Source organism: Psammomys obesus, unplaced genomic scaffold, assembly GCF_907164565.1.
Source record: "Psammomys obesus unplaced genomic scaffold, mPsaObe1.curated_primary_1811, whole genome shotgun sequence".
Classification (NCBI taxonomy): Eukaryota; Metazoa; Chordata; class Mammalia; order Rodentia; family Muridae; genus Psammomys; species Psammomys obesus.
The window spans coordinates 10372453-10397011 of NW_026596125.1; the positions used below are offsets into that span (position 1 = coordinate 10372453).

General features: G+C 42.0%; 1 protein-coding gene across 6 annotated transcripts in view; it reads right to left on the reverse strand.

Annotated features, from left to right (window-relative positions):
• Positions 1 to 19689, reverse strand: part of Sorcs1 (sortilin related VPS10 domain containing receptor 1) — a 512909-nt gene extending 493220 nt beyond the window's left edge. For 4 of the 6 annotated variants that reach the window (XM_055591505.1, XM_055591506.1, XM_055591509.1 and 1 more), the window contains exon 1: positions 19029 to 19629. In XM_055591505.1, the coding sequence (XP_055447480.1) occupies positions 19029 to 19586 (558 nt within the window). In that variant the 5' untranslated portion in view covers positions 19587 to 19629. Of the gene's footprint in view, positions 1 to 19028 lie in introns of all 6 variants that reach the window. The other 2 variants (XM_055591507.1, XM_055591508.1) reach the window with 1 other exon arrangement.
• Between the last annotated feature and the right edge of the window lie 4870 nt (positions 19690 to 24559).

Below are 24559 nucleotides of genomic sequence, written 5' to 3' on the forward strand. Positions count from 1 at the left end.
AGATAGATAGATAGATAGATAGATAGATAGATAGATAGATAGATAGATAGAATGATCTAGTTAATTTTAGTTGGGCACAAAGCAAAATGCTCCACACTTGAGCCCCTCCCTGGTCATACTCAAATTAACTGTACTACACAGACACAGTATTAGTTTTAGTATTAGTATTAGTTTTCATTTCATGCAATAAAAATCTATGATGCAGAAGTTATGAAACCCTTCTTATATTTCTCAGCTAGGAACTTAAACCCAGTCTTTAAGATCACATCAGGATTTTAGGACTTTTGTAAAAAGCCAGGTTATCTGCACTATAAGCCCCTTAGTTCTATCTCTACAGTTCTAGGGTTTCTCATCTGAAAACTGACGGCACTGAAGGGAATGACCTCAGAGATTTTCCTGCTTCATAAGAGACACAGCAGCCAACCATGTACAATGAGCAAATGCAGAGAGCTATAGTGCTAAAGACTCCAGAAAACTCCCATGCTCACTCAAATTTTGTTCCTAAGAATTTCCATTGAGACCCCCCTAGATGAAGCTGAGATTTGGCCACTTTGTAAAATGGGGCAATCGGAACATGCTATTCAACAGCAGAAAATTAAAATATATCATCTCTCCTCCAGCTTAACATGAACATCAGCATTTCCATCTAGACCCAGCTGTTAGCACTGAACCATCTCCAAACTGAAAGCCTGAGGTGTGGCCAGCAGGGATTATAGGACTATTTTTGGAGGGGGTGGAAGTTATGCAACACAGACTTGCTGGAGTGGCACTCAGAATGGTGATTAAAAATCATTCACAACTCTTTATGCTATAATACAAAGAAGTTAGTATTACTGTCGCTTGACTGTGTGCATTCAGAAGTCCTGGGTGGTGAGGAATAGTGACAGGCATGGGGCAGAGGAATCCCTTGGGTTCCTACTTAAGGGATAATTGGATCTATTTTAAAGACTGGTTGTTGCATACAGGAGTTTTGCCTTTGATCACGACTCCCCAGATGCTTGGCCTCATGCTGAACACAGAGCCTCCTCACCACAGTCCCAAAGGCAGAGTCCTGCTCTCACAGAATGATGCTGAGGCAGCAGTGTCATTCTCCCTCTGCAGCACCGTCCCTCCACTTTCCAACTTATTGCATAGATGCTGCAGTCTTCACCTTGTAAAAGAGAGCCATTATTCCCCCATAATGCAATACTATGTGAATCAGTCCTTAACTCTAAATACTCAGAGCTCCGGCATGCTTTCAGGTGGGAACACATGATGTGGGGGGTGGGAGAGAAAGATCACCTTGTTTTACCCTCCTGCAGCAATTTAATCACTTCAATCTTCTATTGCTTTCCTATTCAATTCTAGGAAAATGGAACCTGGGTTAGTACTCTCATTTGCTCTCTCCCATGGGCCATTCTCCATTTTCTCGTGGCTTCCAAGTGAAGCCTTTGGCAGAGGCTTAGAGCAGGAAAGATATTAAAATGTGAGCCCTGGAGATATGGATTCTAGAGGAGTTCCTACTGGTGATTGATTTTTATGAGTGTCACATAGGGGTGGGAGCTTAGATTTGGTGGAACGAAAACCTGGGCTGCAAAATGAAGCTAAAATCACAGGTTCTGTTCCTGCTCAATTGTTCACTATATTCAAAAGATATTTAAATCTCATTAACTGCCACCCCTCAAACACCAGTGTTACAACAACACTTTGTTAGGCATTTTTACTGCAACAAGAACAGATGTTACCTACTCCTGACAGCTAACATCAGGTCAAGAATTTATTAAGTGCCATAGGTATACTCAACACATTTCTCACAGCCCTTATTTATGTAATTTATTTATGCATTGGTCTGTATTAAAATTTAAAGATGATCAGTTCTTTCTATCCCTATAAACGATGCTCAGCTGTTAGTGCCTCAGTCTAATGTCCAATCTCTTCTGTGATTCTTCTCCCACATGCTCTTAAATGCCATTTCATAGTCTTCTCACTACCATATAATAAACAGGATCACTCTCACAGGATTTGAAAAAGGGAAACACCTTAGCTGTAGTCAACTATAGCATTTTCATTTGAAAATGAAGAGAATACATCCAAAAGAACTGAAATCACTACACAAAAAGTCACTGAGGAACTGGGGTTAAACCATAAGTGTTCTGACCTGTAGCTAAGCTTTAGGGGACATTGAGGTGTTAAGGAATTCCTAAAAGGAAAGCTGATATATTTAACACAGCAAAGCTATCAAAACTGAATGTATACATTTTGTGTCACACTGTATTGGTCCTGCCCTCTCTGGTGTTTTCTTGAAAGAGTGTGTGTGGGAACCGAAGGGCGGGTCAGCATCCATGCTCTGTCATTCAGCTGCTCACACAGGTCTTGCAAGTGGGCTCAATAGGTGATAGGCTTTACAAATAGCTCTCTAACTTGTTTCTTTCAGCAATAACCCTCCCTCCACCTAAGTCCCTGTTGTCATGCTGATCATGTCAGTCTTCACACCTGAATAGCGAAGAACAAGCTTTTCAGTCTGTACTGCAAGGCCCTTCATGATAGAAGCCCATTTCTCTCAAGCCATCTTTCCCTTCTCATGGTCACCTTCTTATACACTTCCTTGCATGAGCCGCCACACCTGCTAGCTCTACACTCTCACACATGACATTCCACCACTTCAACTGTTCATCTGAAAAATTCTTGCTTTGATTGATTTATCAGGAACTTCATGCACAACTGCTTCTTGCAAATCTTTGCTAATATCACTCCTCTGGCTAGACAGTCTTCATCTGTAAGCCAATGTGCATTGAACTTTACAAATTATATTTCAGCTATTTGGTGCCCCCTAATCTATGAGCCAGTTGAGAAAAGGAATAGCCCTACTTCCAACAAAAATGAAGAGCTTGAAGGCAGTACTATTACTAGAAAGAAGTGAAGGCTTAGTAAACATCACTTAAAACACCGTTAAGGTTGTGCTGATATGAGAGGCGATGCTGATGGCACCACAGAGATAGGCACATGTCTCTCCTTCTCAGACACATACAGCACACTCATAAAAACATACCTGGGTTTAGAGCCAGAGTAGTACCTTGCACCCAAAGACCCCACAAACAAGCAATAGCACTTGGCCTTGTCTTAGCCTGTGCTCCACAGTGAGCAGCTGAGCCCCAGATGGAGAGCTGCTTCAGCACTGTTAATAGGGAACAGCTCCACCTGGTGAATTCCCTGGCATTCCTCTAGGACTTTTCTTCTGCACAAGAGTGGTTACAATTCTTTAGAAATAACAGGATGACCACGGGGACAGAGAAACATGTCTCATTTCATTGTCTGCTCTTCGTGCAGTGCTTTAAGGATATGTGAGTGACAAATTCCACACCATCTTTTCAAAAAGAAAGCGAGAACAATGCACAGGAAGATGGACATGATTGAAGCTTTGCTGCCTTTAGAGAGCTAAGTCAAAGGGAAGTGTGGTCCTGCTTAATCTGTCTCCATCTTTAGCAAAGCTTCAGTGATGTCCATCTTCCTATGCATGAAGGAGATGTGAAAACACTCAGATTTCTCTGCTTATATCTACCAACGTGATAAACACAAATCAATGTAAGTGGCAGGTCCGATGGAATAATAATAGTAGAACAAATTGTGTATTATTCAAGTCTCAGTAGACGTATTAGACATTTCTTGATGGTACTAGTTAGGTGAACTGCCAGGAATGCTGGGAAAAGTAACTGATACTGAATAGATCGTCAAAAGAAGAAAATGAGGTGTGTGGAGAAGGGCCAGAGTGCAGAAGGGCCAGAAGGAAGGAAATATTTCACGTCATCCCAGAATGGCAGATCACAGAAATAGTCTTGTCTAGAAGACACAAAACAATTTTTAAACAGTTTTTATGTCTTGATATTGGGCCAACTATTTCATTTTAAGAAACTACATCCTATACTAAATCACTGCGCAGAAAAATTTCCCTCCAGGCATGAAGTGTTTTAATGAAGAAAAAGAATAGGTCTTAATTATATGCCCACGATTTTTCAAACGATCTACCATAAATACATTTTAAGGAGACCTAAAAATACAAAAAAGTCCATTAAAAATACAAACAAATTGACTGCAGGGCAGTTTAAATAATGAACCAAGGTCAAGTTTTTTTCCAGCTTGCTCTGATTACGTTAAGGCAGCTTAGGTCTCAGGGTGAAATATAGCAGATTAAACACGTGTAGTCTAAGCTAAACAGTCTTTAGCTTGGACAACACAAAACAAACTCTGCTTAGAAGTGGGCATTTTCTAAGGGTAAAGTGAAGATGTTGCAAGAAATGAAGACCCTAATTTTACTCCAGGTAACTAAAAGTTTAGTTTTTTTTATTTAATTTGGTGCTGATACTACTGCTAGATATTAAATAATTTTATCCTTTTTAGATGAACATATAAAATGTTTGCTAAGTCATTCAGTGGGCAAGCATTCTCATTTTTACATGAAAGTAGAAATTCCTTCAGATACTAACACAAAATAGAAACACTAAATGCAACGGTTATGTGTATAGCTGATGATACCAACATGTACGCAAAGCAGAGATAGACACACATACACACACACACACACACACACACATATATATATATATATATATATATATGACTGTATATATATATATATATGACTGTATGAATGTAGGTGCGTAGGTTAGTATGTCCTCCATACATCTGCATTCCCAATTATAATCAGAAACTGAAGCATTTATTTATTTAAATGCAGGTTTGTTTCCATGAGCGCATTTTACACACTCTAAAACAAAACAAAACAAAAGTGATTTTTTTCTAATTTTTTCAAGTGTTTCCTAAAGAGCAAATATTCTTTTGGTTCCTGAAGTCTTACATTGCAAAAGGAGGCTTATTTTACAAGCTTGCAAACCCCTCAGTTAGTCAGTGGAAGGGCCACAGTGCTCTGAGGGCAAAAAGAGTCAGGAAGTGGGTGACTATTGTTTTTTTTTTTTCCTTAATAAATTCTCAGTTTCTGCCTATGCCTGGCATATATTAAACAGTCCATTAATAATTGTTAAATGAAGAAAAACCTTGAGGCAATTTGAAGATAATGCCATAACACTGAAACATAGTAGAATACAGTGATTTACAAACAAGCTTGTAGACCCCTAACTATCTGCAGTTTGATCTCAGCTTCCTAACTCTAAGTTCTAACTTCTGCTTTCCATGTGACCTTGGGTGAGTTACTTAATTTCTTACTGTAGGTCAAATACTTAATTTCTATAAAGAATAATGACCATGCCTACTTCCTGTTGTACTAACAATAGTACATTTCATAGTAGTCATTTATAGAGAATAGTATTATCTATTTCATGTGGGTGATGTTATACAAATCAATTTAACAGTGCCTGGCACTGTTTACAGGCAGTAAATAATTGTTGTTACATATAATTGCTATGTTCTCAACAAAGACAGTCTTTCCCCACATTTACTTGAAATTCTATCATGCCCAAAATCACACAGAAAACTCACAGAAATTCATTCTTCAGGGACATATGCCAGAAAGAAACTGCAGGTTTGACCCATTTTGTCACTGCATAATCACAAATTCAATTTTCTCGCTCATTCAATGCATTATGTCCTCATCATTTCTCAAATACTCTTTCTTGGTTGAGACTTTGTAGCGAGGGGCCTGGTTCTCAGTTTAGCTCCTTAAGTGAGGAACATGCAGTTATTTTTCCCCTCAGGCCTGAGGCAATGCCAGCCCCTACCAGTCATGAGCTCGTCCTGGCAGCTGGAATGCATCCTACCTCCTCTTGCTACAGGAAGCTGCATCATCCGATGCAGTTTGATCTGGTTCAGATCTTAGCTTCTCTCACTCCCTTTCTTCTTCCCTTTCCCCATTTCATTTTGTTTCATTTTGGGCTGCTTTCCCTCCATTTCAATTAGAAAAGCATGGTGCCTTACACTTCTCGAATCGACACGTCATATCAAGGCTGACGGTTTGTATTCTAGGAAATAAACGCTAAATAAATCAATCCTATGCCATATATAAATATGTACTTATTAGGACTTGCCTGTATGCCACATAGAAGCATATAAAATGAAGGAGGTAGAACCTTGATCTCCGGTAGCTCTCATAAACCAGAGCTGTGCCTTGCTTGGACCCAGCACATACTATCAGACCTTTAGTTCATAATAGTCATGCATTTCTTCTTTCTGGAGTATTGAAGAAATTGTCACCCAGGAAATAATTTCCAAATGAAAAAGGATTTAACAGGCAAAGTTTCCAGGCAGAGGAAGATGCTGAGCAGACAGACTGGACAGAGAATGGATGGTTCACTTGTGAATGAAAATCTGTAATGGATGGTAGCACACAAGCCTTTTTGGAAAGCAAAGCAAGATCAAAGGACCACTCTCAAAATGCAGCATAGAGCTGACAGCAGGCTCTTAGTTGTTTTTGACCATTTATGTTCTACCCATGCCTGCAAATGAATAGTTGGCAAACTTTTCTCTGTAGTGGGTCAGAATAAACATTTTGGGATGGATGGTGTTACAGTTACGATCACAATTATGCGGTTGCTGCCCGGCACTGCAGAGACGTGAGGTGACTGAATGTCCTGCATTTCAATGTGTCAAGTAACAGTCATATATCACAAAACACTCCTCTTTTAATTTTGCCAGTCGCTTGAAAATGTAGAAACCGTTCGTAACTTGTAAGTTACAGAAAAAGAGATGATGGGAGAGAGTTTGTCCTAAAATTCCTCCAGCAACAAATATTGTTTCCTACACATTTGTTAAAATATATTTAGCATGCAAATGTGTATGCTTCTGTATATGTGTCTGCATGCTCGTGTACCTGTGCATGTGTGTCAGAGAAAGCTTGGGAAATGTGTTGCTCTCCTTCAAGCATGTAGTCCTGGAAAACAAACTTGGTTCAGCAGGCTTGGCAGCGAGACTCCTTACTCACTAAGCCATCATCTCTGCCTCCTATATATTCCTTACAGACCCAAATTAAGCTGAATAAAGATTCTAGAGAATGTCTAAACCTAGTGCGTTTTTAAGTCAAATATAATTTTCTCCTTTCTTTCCCTAAGATTTTAGTACAGCTTAAATGAAATATGAAAAAGTCTCATATACGAAATTAAGCCAGAGCTTATGTTAAAGAAAAGGGAACTCACTCCTAATTTAGGGCATATTTCACATCCTTTGGAAAACTTTTGCCCAAGTCATTTCTGTTTTAAAATGATAAAATCCTGACATTCAACCTTGTAATACATAATAGGCAGAAAGTGTATTCGGCAAAATTTCCCAAGTCACCCCAGTTCTAGATGTGACTCTGCTACATCCTCCCAAGCAGCAGCTGGTGTGAGAGTAACGTGCGTAGACGCATGGGCATCAGCTTCTCGAGGCCTATGAGCTACTCTCACCCAGCAGACGTCCCCTCTGCCACCAGCTGCACGCTCCTCATCAGCTCCCTCCTGATGCTCCATGTTTTTCCAGTGTGTGGATCGTAAACAAGAAAAAAAAAAAAAGCTACATTTGTTTTCTGGGACTTTTCTATGGATTTACTTTATTTATGCATTCCCCTATTTAGAAGGAATAACCAACTAGGAATGGATAACACTGGGGAAGAATTCCCTAGGGTATTCTCACGGTCCTTAAAATCCCACTGTGCTTGTAGGTTGATGGCAAGGAAGTATGGAGACACTAGCTCTAATCTCATCCTCCACCTTGATTGGGTAAGCATTTAAGATGACAGAGACCCTTACTTTAAACTACATAAAATGAGAAACACAGAATAACCAGCAAGAATTACCACCACTGCTTAACTAATCAAATTGCATTCTGAAGACGTGTGTGTGTGTGTGTGTGTGTGTGTGTGTGTGTGTGTGTGTGTGTGTTTGCAGGTGTGGGCATGAGTACATGTATGTGTGTATAAAAAATCAGGGCAAAATTTCTTGAGTTTATTTATTTTGGAAAATCAAATTATTTTGTCTGGCTTGTGGTCAATAATCTGATGGAGAAATTATTAAACAGGGAATCTAATCTGAGATTTTTAAGCTCTACTAACATTTGTCCCAAGTATTTTGGACATTAAATTGACAAATAATAAAGAAGGTGTCACGCCAATGACAGCTTGTTGACCGCTAACAACCTATGATGAACTGCAGATCCAAGATATAGGGGATTAAGAGTGAACTCAAATGTCCCTTCTCCCCACCAAGATATATTCTCTCTGCAGTTTTTACAACTTTGACTGAAGCCCTAGATAAATATCACTTCCGTTTAAAACACAGCCTGCCATTCTCAGACAAAATCATTGCCCCCATGGTCTCTCTCCTCCAAGAACACTTTATATAAAACTCTGTTAAGTCATTATGCACTTGTCATACTAAATTGTAATTCATTCGTTTACACATCTATCTGTTTCTACCAGGATGTGTACCTTCCAGGCCAAAGATCAGGTATTTGTATTTCTAGCACTGACATAACAGCCACTTAAAGGCTGCTTTACTTCTTTTAGTATTATAAAATGCATATCTACGTTAATGATCCAAAGTAACATAGGCTAGTTACAACAGAAAAGTTAAAATGTTGTCTCCACACCAACCAATCAGGCCCTCTTCTCCCAACAAATCGCTCTTGAGAGATTCTTAACAGCGCATAAATGCTACGCATAGCGTTTCCATCAGAGACTAAGCACAGGTTGCTCTCAGGGCCACAGCACATGCTGGGCTAGCAGCCCTGGACTGGCTAGTCACATGGCCGGGTGCTATCACTGTCAAGCAAGAAGCCCGAGAAGCTCTCCCACATCTGTCTATTACAACTCCATCTCTCAAAAGGCCTTTTCTAAACTACGGCCCTTTTGTGCCTTTTATCAAATTTCCTTTTTCCTTCTCTTTTCCAATCTGCCTATTTTATCAGTCTATGTCTCCTTTTTACCTGCTCTCCTTGGTTTTCCCTGTTCTCTCTCTCTCTCTTATTTAAAACATTTTTATTTCTGAGTAATAATGTTTACCTAATGCTACAATGAACGTCATGATTATATGTGATTTTTGTCTGATTCTTAATGAACACACATCTCTTGAGTTGGTTTTAGGTTATTTGACAATGAAACATAAAACAGGGGAGCGAATATACTGGTGATCTGTTTCCTCTCTGTCTGTTTCTCTCCCTACGTGTGTGTGTGTTCATGTGTACCTTCAGTCTCCATATTTCAGGTTCTCCTTCTTTCTGTTTCCTTTCTCCTTTTTTCTGGAGACCACCATACTGAGTTCTGACCAGCCATCTCTAAACATCTATTCCACTGACTGCAAGTCTACCCATTTCACATCTAACAACAGAGACTTTAATATCGAGTGGTATTATGCTGCTGTGAATCTCACATAAACACACACATGCATGCACACACAAAAACAAGGTTTCACACATTCATTATGAATGTGGATATGTGCCTATCTGTGCTGTAACAGTAGAAACTAAGATCATATAGACACTGAGATGTCACCTAAACTATGCCGTGATGTATTGGGAAGTTGGCTATTATCCAAATTTCTGTTAAGTATAGTCAGGTGACACAACTACATCTGGATTATTTTGCTTTGAATCAGAAAAGATATGGCAGAAAAGGGGCCTGGAAATAAAGACTGCTGTAACATCAGGAAAGAGACAAAGAATGATCTTGTTGAAGGAACACAGGGCACTGAACTGTCTCCCAACGGCACTGATTACAGCACAGGCAGACGACGTGATGTGAGTGCTTTCCCAGCTCAGTGCCTGAAGCCAGTTCTAATGAGGCCAAGTTCACAAGCACATTTGCCCCCTTTTGTTTTTATTTTTCCTTTTAAAGTAACTTCTAAAAATAACTCAAGCAATTCATGTTTGTTGAGGAACACCAAAAAACAGACCCCATAAAATCACATATAATTCCAGTGGTCATCATAACCACAGATAAAACCTTTGAGTCATAACTAGTTTTTAAAATGAAAACGTAATTATATTGTATATGCAGTAATCGAAAGGGTTTCGAGACCTTAACTACATCCAAGCATACTTACAGAACTCGAATATTTATGGAAACAGCATAGTACAAAATGCCCTTGACTTCATGGGCCTTACATTGTACTATTTCATAATCTGTTTCTCTCTTTTCTGCTCTTTTATGAGAGATTTCATAATTCAAACTATGTGCCTATGAAATCAGTTTTTTCACAGTTTTAATAATCTGTGACATGCTTGTATAAGGTCATAGACTGTTCATTGTGCAACAGTGGTTCTCAACCCTCCTAATGCTGTGACTCTTTAATCCTCATGTTGTGCTGACCTCAAGTATAAAGTTATTTCATTGCTACTACATAACTGAAATTTTGCTGCTGTTATGAATTGTAATATAAATGTCTGAGCACAGAATATTAACACAAGTGTCACAACCCACAGGTTGAGAACCACCGTTCTTAGTTTGCCACTAGGTAATAGCAAATAAAATGGGAACCACTTAGGAAATCAGATATTGCATGGAAAGAGCTAAAGAAGCTGAGAAAGATGCCTTGCCGACTCCAAAACAGCATGTTAACAGTAATTACAATTGTACAGACAGAAAAGTTTCATGGATTTAAAACTCTCGTGTTTCTAAAATGAACAATGTTCAAATTGTATGATCTCAGCAATTGCCAAGAGACTTTTTTCCAGAATGCGAATACTCCAACATCTACTTCTCACCTGGGAATTTAAGAGTGAGTCCCATGGGACAGTACACTGGGAAATCCTGGTGGGAGGCACCTTATCTGAGTATGTGCCCACCCAGTGAGAATCTCTCCTTCACCTCAGCACAAGGCAAGCCAGAGCAAGCACGCTGCAGGGAAGTTTCTAAACTAGTGTCAGAAGGAGGAATGTCTGAAATAGCGTTTTAAGGCCCTTTAAAGAAGCTCATGGAGAGTCTGTGGTGGAATTGCTGAGGGAAGACAGGCTTTCCATGTCTGACATGGAAGTCTGTCATGACTTCCCCCTGAACCCCTCCACCCCATTCACCCACTCACATACAGACTCTAGAGAAGGGCAGATGGTGCAGGGTTTTGTGCCTCCATTGCCCAGGTTACCCTATTAAAGGGTGCTGACTAGAGGCATCAATCCATTTGCTCCAGGGCACAGCATGGCTACCTGGTTGTCTGATATGATTCTTATTAGCAGTTCTTTAAAGAGAGATACAACTGTCCATGCTGTCACTCTCGGGTCATTAGCCAGCAGGGAATAAGCAAAAAACACACCTCACACATCCTCTCTCAATAATATGACGAGGCATGGATGAGCCCAGGCAGGAAGGCATGGGTTTCTGCAGAGGTTAGGGCTTTCATCAAGCTGTACCCTGAAGCAACTTACTCCTCAGCAAAGCATCACGTCAGTGGCCGGGGTATGGAGTAAGGCCAAAGATGGTAAGAAGGTGCCACCAAATGAGTCATTTTGTACCAAGAGTTTCATTACAAGCTTTCTTCCTTGACTACTGGAGTTCTCATTTGATTATACATACATATATATGCTTTATAATGTGCATGTATACACACATACAGACATGTACACACATAAGTGATAGCATAAAAGCAGTAAAGGTTTTGAACCTAAAGATGAAAAAAGACAATCCTGAGTATTTCTCAGCTGGGTAACCTTGATCAACTTCTTTAGGCTGGGGCAGTCACAGATTTTGAGTAGAAATGGTGGCAACTAGTTTTTAAAGGCACCATGATTTCATGAAATAGCTCAATGAAGATCCAGAATATGTTCTCAGTGAGCAGTTGCTCACTAACTTGATGGCTATTTATGTTATTAAGAGAGGCCTTGGGGGCTACACACCAATTTGTCTTCACTAGATATAGATCATTGCCCCAATATTCAGCAAATTCATCTTCTTCTCCACTGGAAATTAGAAGTGGAAAAATGAAAGTAATAAGTAGTGACTCAGTTTATTTCTTGAGCACTTGCTCTTGAATTAGCATTAGCTAATCACCATTAGCATCAACCCTCCCTCCTTCACACTGACTTTTGATACTCCAAAATGTGACACTCTAAGTTCCCTTAACTGAGGCCACCTTTAGTATTACTTTAATTAGAACTCACTGTGGTTAAAGAGAGAAGTGCTAGTAGGAATCTACTCCTCCTCCCGTTCTTGACCCAAGCCCTATGCAATGCCTTCTCTGCAGTACACAAACAATGGGGTACAGAATTCACATAGCTTATTGTCAAGCTATTCACATAGTCACTGCCAGGATATCCGTTCATTTCTCTTTAAGACTACTGTTTCAAGGTTTAAAGCATACAAGGAGCATGGCATGCACAAAAGCTGAAAGCAAATAATCTGAACAGCTGAGCTCAGCTAAAGTTGAAGAGCTTAGAATTTTGGAGCCCCAGGGCCACCAGGCACACTTCTCAACACAATGGATACAGGTGCACAGGCTTTGCCTACCCCTGAGGCTAGGCTGTAGCTATGTTTTCACACCTGTCTGGCAATGCCTGGCAAGCAGTGGAGGGCTATATCAAGAATCCACTGCACTGCAGCCAAGTGTTTCTGGCTTTCTTAGCCTACAAAATGGCCTGTTTTACATCAAGGCCATGGTTTCTTTATCTCAGAAAAATGGATGGATGGAATTAGTTTCTCCCACCTTACAGAACTGTGCTAAGAATGAAACTCCGGTAAGGGAAGTAATGCTCCAGTCTCTAAGAACAGAAGCACTTACGAAAAGAAGAAAATGGGCTGTAACTGCTCGACAGTGTTAAAGCAACATTCAGGAGTGCCACAGAAACAGATACGCTATCTTTAGACACATGTAGAACGGCAGGGAGAAATACAAGTATTCACGTCCCTTCTTTGTTCCATAGATTTAAAACAGGCTACTCTTGTATTATCAGTGCTGTACAAAGATCCCACCTTTTCTGCCATCGGTTATTTGATTAGCCCAACCATCCAGTCTGAGCAGAGTCTGAGCTCCCCAAGAACAACCAGCAAGCTTGCATGGGACCCCGCCTCCCTCCCCTTGAGCATACCTCGTTTCTAGCACTGACCTCACACAGCAAGAGGCTTGTTTGTACAGTTTTGCTAACAGGAGAAGGAGATGAACTATCCACATTCTCCATGCAGAACTAACTCCATGCCAGAAATGGAGATATACACTTAGACAAGACAATCTTTTAACATACATTTAGTGACTCACATAAGCTGGTCAGGGAAGGGGCAGATTAATTTATTCTCCAGGTGGCACAACTGAGGATGAATCTTACTGAAAACTAAACAGTGATAAATCATTTTGTGGGGAAAAAATGTGTATTTAAAAAACATGTCAACATAAAAATGAAAATATAATGACTCCAGCTGAGATTTAATGAACAAGTAAAGGCAGCTGTGGCTTTTAGTGAGCATGGAGTTCTTCTTCTCAGGGAGTACATGGAGCACACCCAAACTCTTTTGATGTGCAAACTCTTTTCTTCCATCATACTTTTGAGACTATTGCTGAAATTTAAACTTTCAACACAGGTTTTTCATAAAGTTAGGCAGACTTCCCCGATATGGGTGATAATGGGCATGTCTCTCCTCTCCCTTAATTTGGGCAATCTGTTCAGCTCAAAATGCCTTTGTTATAGTTTCTAATTTTCAACTGAATTTTCCATGTATCTGAAGGCGCCACTGAAGCATCCCCCCTGCAATAAGGCTTGAAGACTTTCCTTCCAGGACATATTCAGCCCCCCTCTAACACCCTAGTGCATGCTACTGGGCTTCCGAGCACATGAACGGTCTGCCCTCTCCTGTAAGAAATGGTTGGGCACAAGACTGAAAACTCTTTTTTTTCGTTTGTGTTCCTCTTCACAAACATCCCCAGGCCAGTGAATAATGAGTATTTGGAGTTCAGTAAGTATTTGTAGAAGTAAAAGTAAATAAATTTCATGTAAGGATCTCATCATAATGTTGACACATGTCAATCGGCAGTTATTCTTCTCATCAGCAAATTTGTTTATTCTACCTGCCCCTGTAGCCCAGCCTAGGATGTCTAAGGAACTGCCTTAAAAGAATGTGGGTGTATGTCCCAGGGTTGATCTACTCTAGAAAACACATAAGATAGCTAAGGAGCTTTCTTAATTAAATTTTTTACTTTTTATATTAATTACAGTTTATTCACTTTGTATCCCAGCTGTAGCCCCCTCCTTCATTCCCTCCCAATCCCACCCTCCAAGCCTTATCTCCTTCCATGTTGCTCCCCAAGTCCACTGATAGGGGAGGTCCTCCTCCCCTTCCATCTGACCCTAGCTTATCAGGTCTCATAAGGACTGGCTGCCATGTCCTCCTCTGTGGCCTGGTAAGGCTGCCCCCACCTCAGGGGGAGGTAATCAAAGAGCCAGCCACTGAGTTCATGTCAGAGACAGTCCCTGTTCCCCTTACTAGGGAACCCACCTGGATACTGAGCTGGCATAGGCTACATCTGTGCAGGGGTTCTAGGTTGTCTCCATGCATGGTCCTTGGTTGAAATATCAGTCTCAGAAAAGACCCCTGTCCCCAGATTTTTTGGTTCTGTTGATCTCCTTGTGGAGCTCTCTAAGGAGATTTTTACATTCCGATTTTACCTTTTTTTATTTTGTCCTTCAATACAAATGATAGCACATTTATTAATACCAAGATGTAATGAAACAAATCTGGTAAAGCATATATGAATGTATAATCTGTGTCTGCAGGCCTCAAGGTCTGCGGCACCCCACAAACAATATGCACCTGAGTGTGGGGAAAGAAGCCTGCAAAACAGAAATGTTTTGTTTCACTGAGAGATGCAGGTCATTGCACAGATCTAAATCCCAGCCTCTCCCACCACACTGTACTTAAATGTGGTGGCTGTCAGAGGTCCGCAGGTGGACAAAGCATGAAGTTCATCTTCAAGTATATGATGATGTTATAACTTATTCAGATCATTGTAGAAGATGAAACTGTGGCCATGAAATTTCATGGAATAACTGTATTTGTGTCACCAGCTCGCTAATTTGTCATTCTTAATTACCAGTAACAAAAACCTTTTCTTTTCACCCAAAGAAGCGTCACTTACTAAGAACTTACCATGCACAAAGCACTTAATTTCTTGACATTAAATCTTCAAGGAAAAAAATCTACAGAAGGCATACCACTCTCATGACTCAGATGAGGAGTCCAAGCCCCCCAAAATCTCAAGTATTTTCTCAAGGCAATGAGTTGAGAAGCAGGAGATGGGAACTCAGATCCACCTGCCTCTAATATTGCTGCCTTCGAAGTACCACATCCCATCAGCATCAGTAAAAGCATCAAGAAACCACCAGAGAAGTAAGTATGTGGGCTTGCTAATGAAAGCTAAGAAAACTTTTTTCACTTCATTTAAAAATAAAAATGAGTCAGGTCAGAAAAGAGAGAAGGGGGACACTATCAAAACATTTTGCCAAATTACTGACACCGAATCTCTTTAAAAGGTCTAATGTGTCATTAAATAAGAGTGAAAAGGAAGAATCTATTGCCCAGATAAACAGAAAGCTAAATAATCTCAACTCAAAATGCAAGTATCACTTATAAAGAGTCCAAAGTATTCTGTCTACCTAAATGTCAGCCATTCTGAGGGGTTCCGGATAGGTGACTACAGGCACTCCATTCCTGCCCTGAGCATTCACATATGATTTTCTCTTGGCAACTTTTACTCTTTTGGAGCCTCAGCTTCCTCATCTATGTAAGGAAGTCTACTCAAAATGACCAAGTGGGATGCTGAATGTAAGAGACCTGCCACGCCCAGTGGGGCTCATATATATTCAGTATGATTAAATAGAAATGTCAACTCTAGAAACCATTAAAGGCAAAGTGATATGCAAAAAGCTGACCAGGCCACTATACTTTCTGGTGAGTATACCATATGACAGAAAAAAAAAATCAAAGCAAAAAGTTCTGTTAACAAATCATTTAACACAACTGCCAGAGAGAAAGAGCCAGGGTGATAAACTGAAATATTCAAATTAACTACAGTATAAAAATACGAAAGGGAGATATTAACACTTGTCACCTACTTACCACCTACAAGGGATTTTATAGATTAGTGAGTGTAGCACTTAAAAATCCCTTAGGATGAAAGTATAAACACACACAGCACCATGAACACATATAGAGACAAATACATTTTGTAACACTCTAAGGATTAACACATAAATTTAGATCAGGGCACAGCATGCCTGGAATGAGTAGGACAGGAACAATATGTTCTTGCTTATGACACCAAGCTCATGACAAATGATTCATACCCAGCACCTTTCATGCCAGAAGATCCCCCCCCAGGTGTTCCACCAACTCTAGCAACAGTTTCCATCAAGGGAGAAGACTTCAGTGTGGAGGAAGCACATTACACCCACAGATGAAGCACAACAGTTATGTCTCTGTGCAAGTGCACAAGTTCAACAGCTGAAAGGGGCAGGAAAAAGAAGGCAAGAGACCAGTCCAGAGTTCCTCGGCAATCCAGAGTTCCTCGGCAATGATGGGCAACACCGATAATTAGCATTGCACTTTGAGGGCCAGTGTTACTGTAATCAAAAGCTCTTCTTTCACAGGATTTTTTCTACCAGGACCCAGGCTTAGAGGTGTGTTAGGTGTATCCCTGAGGACTGGAAAGGAGATTCATGGAGTAGTGAGGATACATAACTATGAAAACATGGGGATTTCCTAATATTGTCCCTCAGTTTAAACAAGTAGATTTTTGCTCTGGAGAAATATGATCATAGTTGCAAAAGGTTTCAGTCACAGGCCCTATTTGTGAGTAACTTGACATATAACTCTTGAAAATTAATTAGAAGTCTCCCCCACATTAAATGACTTCCACACACCCAACATGAACAACATGCCGTGGCGAAACACTAGTGAGACTATCTGGAATTCGGATATCCCTCTACTTTCATTGCACAAAGTTGTCCAAAATGTCTTTATGCATCTTTCCTCTTAACAAAATATTTTAATCTTTCTGTCTCCCAGAGGTCTGGTCCTGATAAGTTAGACTGGCTTTACTTAATGGACCTAGATAAGCTCTGTTTTCTCTTTCTTCACATCTATATACTACATAATATGACAAAAAAGTCATTTATGTGAGATGTTCAGGCAGGACCTTGGGGGTGGAGGAGCAGGAAACTGGAGTATGAGCCTCCAGAGGGTCAACACCTCCTCTCTGTGCTTACCATAATTTCAGGGTTCAAACCTTTAACATTCATCACCTTGATTGTTTCCTACACTGTCTTAGATTCCTCTTCCTGTCCTAAGCCCTAACTCTAGTAAGTCCCGTTTGACTCAAGTCCATCTAGAAAAAAAAAAAAAAAAAATTAAAAGCTGGCAATCCTTGGCGCCATTTCTGAAATGAAGGTTAAAATTTGCCAAAGATGTACTCTCTTTCCAAGATCTTTTAAGAGATGAACTAAAGCAAAGGTCTAATGGGTAAGTGATATTTTACAGCTTGAATTACATTAAAAGCCAGAAATATTTTGAGTCCAAAGTTTTATCTTTCTTTTTTTCCTCCCTTTGTAATACAACAAGACCTCACACATTTGATGTATTCAAGATCTCCCCAGAGCCTTGAGTTAATCTCTAAAGGGAGCCTGAGCTAATCAGCCAGCATAGCAAGACTGAAGTTAAAATTGAAGGATCAAGTTTAGTAGCTGTGACACAAAAGATGTGATAGTTGAAGTGTCCAGAACTTGAGTAGAAATGATTCCATTGCTAGTCTCTTGATTAAAACCATTCTGGGAACCACGTCGAGCTGCAGCAGCCTGTCGTGAAGGCTGCACTGGAGAGAAGCCAGGGGCTACCCTCAGTTGAGGGTAGTCTAGACCGCCAAGCGTATGACGCCGTATATTTCAAAAACCTTCTCAACTCTCATTAAAAACCCAACAATGAACACAGCTCAGTGAAGTGGCACTTGTTGGCAAGGTTCCTGGAAACATTTGCAAAGGTACCAGGCTACATCGGATGTACATATTACATTCACAACTCCATTATTTGATTCTCCCGCTGTGCAGCCCCCATCCCCCACCCCCGTTTTATAAACCTTTAACTTTTCTTGTCGGCTTCACCGCAGCCTAGAGAACTTTACACACTTTTAAATCATCTTCAGTTATTGCCATCAAAGCTGGGTCTTTACTATTTCAGGGCACTGAAGTTTCCAGGACTGGGTTAACTGGGAAGCTTCTGCAGATTTCAAACACAGAGGCTTCTCTGAAATCGGAAGCTCCTGACAGTGGAGTGCACCTTCAGTCTTCTCCCAGGGCTGGAATCTATTCCCTGTCTGCAGAAAGGGAAACTCAGATCTTCATTTGAGCTCCTCTCTGGAGGAGGTCATTCGGTGGGAAAACAGGGAGTCGTTGTCCCTGGGATCCATCTATCTGATCTTCCCCAGCCGACCACGCCGGAGAACAACTGCCCTTTCAGAGGCTAGAAAAGCCCTGGCTCTCAAGACGCACTTGCTAATGCTGTCAGGAGATGCTGGGGAGCCTCTGCACTGAAACTTGCATCCGTTTGGTCCCCAAACAGATACAAATACCAAAGGGCACCTTATATCGCACTGCAGTTTGCCTCTCCTGGGTGGAAGAGGGGGCTAGGAGCTATGTATAAAAATAAAAAGCCCACGAACACGACTTCTCCGTGCAACCCATAAGTCTCTCAGGTAAGGAAAAGTCCCTGAGGGGAATTTCAGTGGGCTTGAGAATTTAACCCTTTCAGCTCCGCATTATAAATACTTTAACACACCCCACCCCCACAGTTGGTCTCTAGTTCCACACTCCAGCGCAACTAGTCTCTAGTTCCACTGAAGAAACATTAATAATAATAAAAAAATGATCTGCTTATTCAGTTCCAGTTTGAACCTTGTGATGGGGGACCACTGTGATGGTGAGGAGTGGGGGGCTCCCTAGTAGGCACCATGAACTCCTGAGTGAGGCCAGCAGGGAAGACTTCTGTGCAGCATCTCCCAAGAAAGAAACCTCGTTTCCCCCAATTCTCCATCAGCTCTCGCAGTGTATGGTAACCCTTTCCTTCTCTCACCCCTTTGCCCACAGTTCCATTCCATTCTACTCACGCTGCTGTTGTGGCCAGACCAGTGGACCATAGCCTGATTGTGCGCGGAGTCTCCCGTCAGCGCAAATGTGGTGCTGGTCAGTCTCAGCTCCTCCATCCGGAAACGGGTGGCTTTGTCCGGGTCCCGCGCGCCAGTCCCAGGCCCCTGCTGCCCTCCATCCCTTAGCATGCCCCGGCGGCTCCGACTCGCACCCTCTCCGGGTTCAGTCTTCTCCGGATCCGCTCCACTCCGTCTCCTTCGGCCAGAGCGTGCAGCGGTCGCCACTGACACCCTGCTGCCCCCTGCTCGCTCCAGAGACAGCGCCCGGTCTCCGGGGGCCACTGCGAACAGGGGTCTCATGAGGAGGGGCGGGGGCGTGGCAGGAGCCCGACCCAGTGTTCCCGGGCGAGGAAAGCCTCTCGGGGTGAGGGTCCAGCGTGGGCTCGAGCTACGGTGCTGCGGAGGGCAGCAGGAGAGGCTGCTGCGGACGCCGGGGACTAAGAGCACCAGCAGCCCCGCGCCCGTCAGGAGCGCGCTCAGCCCGGCCGGGGAGCCGCCGCCGGCGCCAACTTTTCCCATCGCTGGAGCCGAGCTGAGATGAGAAAGGGTCCCGGACCGAAGGCAGGCAGCGGAGCGAGCCTCCGCGCTGACGGCGGAAGGGCGCGCGCTCAGGACCCCAACTCCATCCAAGTTGGGCCGCGGCGGGGCGCGCGGAGGCGGCGCCGGGCAGGTGGCTGCCGCTCGCCCGGGCTGGGCTTGTGCGGAGCGCGCGGGCTGGGACCGAGCTGCGAGCCGCCGCCGCGCGGGGGTGGAGCCGAACTGAAGTCACGGGCGGAGCGGGCGCCGCGCGCCGGCTGGCGACGCGGGAGGGAGGGCGGGCGCTGCCGGGGCTCCGGGCGCTGCGTCCCGCCGCCGAGCTGCGCTGCGCACAGGGCTGCGCCGCCGCCGACCCTCCCCAAGGTGCGCGGTGTCCCCGAGAGCGGCTCGGGCCCCCTGGGGGCGACCAGCCCCAGGCTCTAGGCGCAGTGAAGGGTTTCCTCTGCCTGGTGTCTTTTCTTCTCTGTGGTAGTTTCTAGTTTCTCCTTTTTTCCTCTCCACTTTTTCTGATCTTTTTCAGTTTAGGAGATAAGGATGTGTGGGCTTTTGCTCTCTCCCCTCTGGCTCTTTCTTAAACTAGGTGAGTTGGCATCTAGTCCTTACTCTGAGCACAGCTTGTGTGCCCCTGCCAGCGGAAGAGCCCAGAAGGTAGCAGAGAGCGATACAGATAGAATTCCCCCCCTGTGTGTGTGTGTGTGTGTGTGTGTGTGTGTGTGTGTGTGTGTGTCCTCCTCAGTCTATGTATAGTAGGGGAGATTTTTTTTCCCCCTGTGAATCCTCCTAAATTCCTTTTCTGGCCTCCTTAAGCACCCTCGGTCATTGAAAGCAGTCGCACTTGATAACACAATTATACTGCTAAGAATCCCCAGGTATTTTGTAGCTATATACATCTTGGAGTCCTTACGAGACCACAAACTCGTTGAAAAGAGGAAGATCGAACTCTGAAATGACCTGTTTGGCAACAGTGCACTGAAAGATAGGAACTGTAGGTTGATTTGGTGTGTATACATTGTGATTTTTTTTTTTTAAATATAGATCAACACATACAGGAAAGGCTTTGAATGCGGGTGCCACCGGTATCTACCCCAGGGTTGTTCACACATGCATGCAGATCCTCCTGAGCAAGTAAACGCTTGATGGTGTTTGCTGTGGAACTCAGGCATTTGAGCGTCCCACGTGTTAAATTAAGTGGCCGCATTGGATGACCTTTAAAATCATTTCTGATCCTAAACTTCTGTAATTCTGGGATTATAATATCAATCTACCAGAGATCCTCTGCTATTGTTCAGAAATTCAGAAATTCAGATTATGGCTTACAGTAGGTGTGAGGGCTTTGAAAACTACCAAGTTTCTCAAAAGCCAAGACTTTCCAAATTGATACTTGTTTCTAAGGTTTGAAATGCTTCTGAATCTCTTTAGTTTTTATTCACCAGATAACATCCACTTAAGCAATGAGAATTATGAATCTATTGAAGGAATATTTGTGGATTGAATAAACAGATGTTATAAAATAGTGCTAATTCCAGTTTGCAACTTGATTTTTGTTCAGTTTCATACTTAGAACCATCATCTTACTTCATAAAATTCTAATTTTGTGATGAGCCCCACTTGAAAGCAATACACAGTGCTAATTAATCTTCAGTTAATGAAACCTTCCTGATGGTGCTCCAGAGGAACAACTTTTATAATAATCCTTTCCAGAGAGTTGTCACATCATGATGGTTCCATTGACTCAAGACTAGGACAGGACACAACAAAATTATAGACATGTCTAGGCTACAGAGTGAGACTTTGTGCCAAAAATAAATAAATAATAAATAAACAAACAAATTCAATATCAAGCCTAAAGCAGCACAGGAGTAAGTGCACAGGGCCTGATTGCGTCAGACATCGAAGTTGAGTAAGTGCTGTGTCCTCTTGCTGTTTAAAAGACAAAGATTCCTTGAAAAGTGCCATCACTACACAAATACAAACCTTGATGAAACAGAAACACATTCTGGCAGGCTGTAGCCTCCACAGAAAGGCACTCATCATGAGTCCTCTCTGCTCCCCAGGCTTCCTGTCCACTGTGTCAAACCCTGGGGTAATCTTGTTCCTCCTATAAGAAAAGATTTTTGAGCAAGGCAGCAGCAGCATTTGCTTAATGCTTTCTTTCCATACCCTCTAACCTCCTTTCCAATCTGGCTAAATAAGTAGGGGTTTCTCCAGGAAAGGAAAGTAGAGAGTAAAGAATCAGATCACCAAAATTTCCCACCCAGAAAATGGGACTGGAAAAAGGGGGCGGGGTGGAAACAGAGATTAGCTAGTTAAAGTTTCCTGGCCTTAAATATGGCTGCACCAAAATTTTAGTTTTAAAGCAAATATCTTCCTTAAAAATAAAATAAAAGTTACAGATGTAGTGGATTTTTCCTCCTAGAATGTAGACTTTGCATCTTTTCACACATGTGAAGATCTCACAAAAGTCAGGTGTGGGGCTCATTTCTGCAATGCGAGGAATAGGAAGCTGAGGATTGCCCTAGTCTGAAGCCTGGGCTACATAATTACCTTCAGGGCAATCTGGAACACAGAGCAAAATCTTGTCTAGATTTTTTAAAAAGTAGTAAAAACAAAAGAAAAAATTCCCAAGAACTAAAGTGACTGATTGTGGGTCACCTGAGACTTCACTGAGGCCAGGTAAAACACTTAAGCTCTGTTTCCATTGTCCATTTGGTGAAGAATAAATTATACAAATGAGGATAAAATTGGTTCCACATGTGTGTGTGTGTGTTCATTTTATTTCCATGGTGATTTTTTACCAACAAGTAGTGGCAGAAAGTATCAGAATTCCCTAAACCCATCATTTCCCTTGTTGGAAGTCCACAGCAGCAGGTGAATCACAGGAAGTCTGTTTCCCATATGTTCAGTTAATCAATATAGGATATGGTACTATGTTTTTTTTTTTTTTTTGTTCTTTTTTTTTTCCTTTACTTACCTGTCTTGTGTGTATACATGTGGAGTTATCCCTGCCACAGTGTGAGTGTGGAGGTCAGAGTACCATATTTGGAAGTGGGTTCTTCCCTTCCACTGTGTTAATTCTGGGGATGGAACTCATGTCTTTAGGATACCAACCTCAGCCAGGACTGACTGTATGATGATCCATCTCCCCAGCTCGCATAGGTGTTGTTATTATGGTACTGTGAACATGTTATTAGAAAACGAATGTCACGGGACCAAAGAAAGTATACATCAGCGATTCCTATGAGGAGGGTTTTTTAATTTTGCACATAAAACACTATGCCACTGCTGTCTAGATCCCCATCGAATGTTTCATCTGCAGTACCACCATGGCCTCTTTCCTGTGTCAGTTCCTTAATAGCACCTTCTCGGTGTTATTTAATCTTGTGTTTGTTTTCTTTGTTAATAACCTCCCTTGAAATGAAGTGTGGATAAAGACGATAGTAGCTCTATTAATCTGCTCTTTCCCCCGGTGCTTCCGTCAGTGCCTGGCTCATTATGCTTTCAATAAAGACCGACTGCCAAGTGGTATAGAAACACTACCCACATCTCACCTAGCAGGAAACACTGTAAACACCGTGTCCTCTAGGTGAGAGCCTGCACTACAGATTTTGTGCCAACTTACAAAAGTGCCTCTGAACTTTCAGCTGCATGTTACCATTTTCTCTCCTTTGCAGATTATGTTAAACAGCCATCACCAAGGGTCATACTGCCATTTTGTGCCCAAAGAGAGGCTTCTGCATAGCCATTCCTCTTGTCATTCTGTTTAATCTAAATTCAGCTAACAGACAACACTTGCTTGTGAGTTTCTGTGGATTAGGCTCTCAGTAAATGCTTACTTTCAATAACATTAAACAAGCAATGCTTGGAAAAGGGAGGAAGGGGTTATTTTGTGGAGGGTGAGGGGGTAAGTGCATCAGTAGTTGATATCTTCTTGCCTTTATTTGGTATGAATAAGGAAATATTTTTAAGCATGGTGGAATAGTCATCACTGCCGTGGTCTTTCTGAAAGAGTTACAGTGAAATAACTTTGCTTTGCTTTGGCTTCTCAAGGCAAGGACTCACTCTGCAGACAGGGCTGGCCTCGACTTTGTCGCCATCCTCCTTCAGCCTGCCTATAGGATTATAAACAGGAACCACTACTACCAGCTCTGTGCATACATATATTCTTCCTCCTGCCTTCCACTATTCCTTGTCTGATGGATATCTTGACTTCAGCTTGCATCAAATTATATTATATGCTTCATCACTAGAACAATGTCTCTTAATAGCTCTCAAATACTTGGCTCTCCTTGGATACCATTGAGACAAGGTGTTTTGCATTTCAGATGAATGTCCTGAAAAACCACAGACAAAAGCCAGGTAGAACAATATTCAGGCTGTTTCCATAGCCTGCCAAGGGAATGATGAGAACAATTAAACTGCCCTTTAAAGCACTTTCAGGTATCAAATAAATACTGGGCACAGTCTGAATCTAGTCACTGTGTCTCTTCTCAGACAATCTAGGATGTTTTTAGCTGAAGCACTTAAGTCCTCATATTTGGAAAAGGCAGGCACATAGGAATGCTATGAAAGCTACCCTAACTTTGTATAATTCATGGAATTAATCCTACTGCTTTGCATTTAGGTGACTTCTGTCTCTGCAGATATATAAACCACTTTGTCTTCTAGTTCAATAAATCTTGCAGCAGCTCAAGAAGATAGGTAGGGGGCAGGTTTTGCCTGCATCTTACAGAATAAATATACATTTATCCAAGGTCATGGAGTTAGAGACAAACTTACCAGAGAGTCTTATTATCTTCTTCCTCACTCAGCCCTATTTTGTCTTACCCAGTTGGTGCATACATGAATTAAAATCTCACATTACTTCTATTTGGCTCTCAATCATTGCTTACACAATCATTTTAAGCTTCAAAGACTGATTTATATAATTATTTAGGAAAAGAGACATGAAATAACAT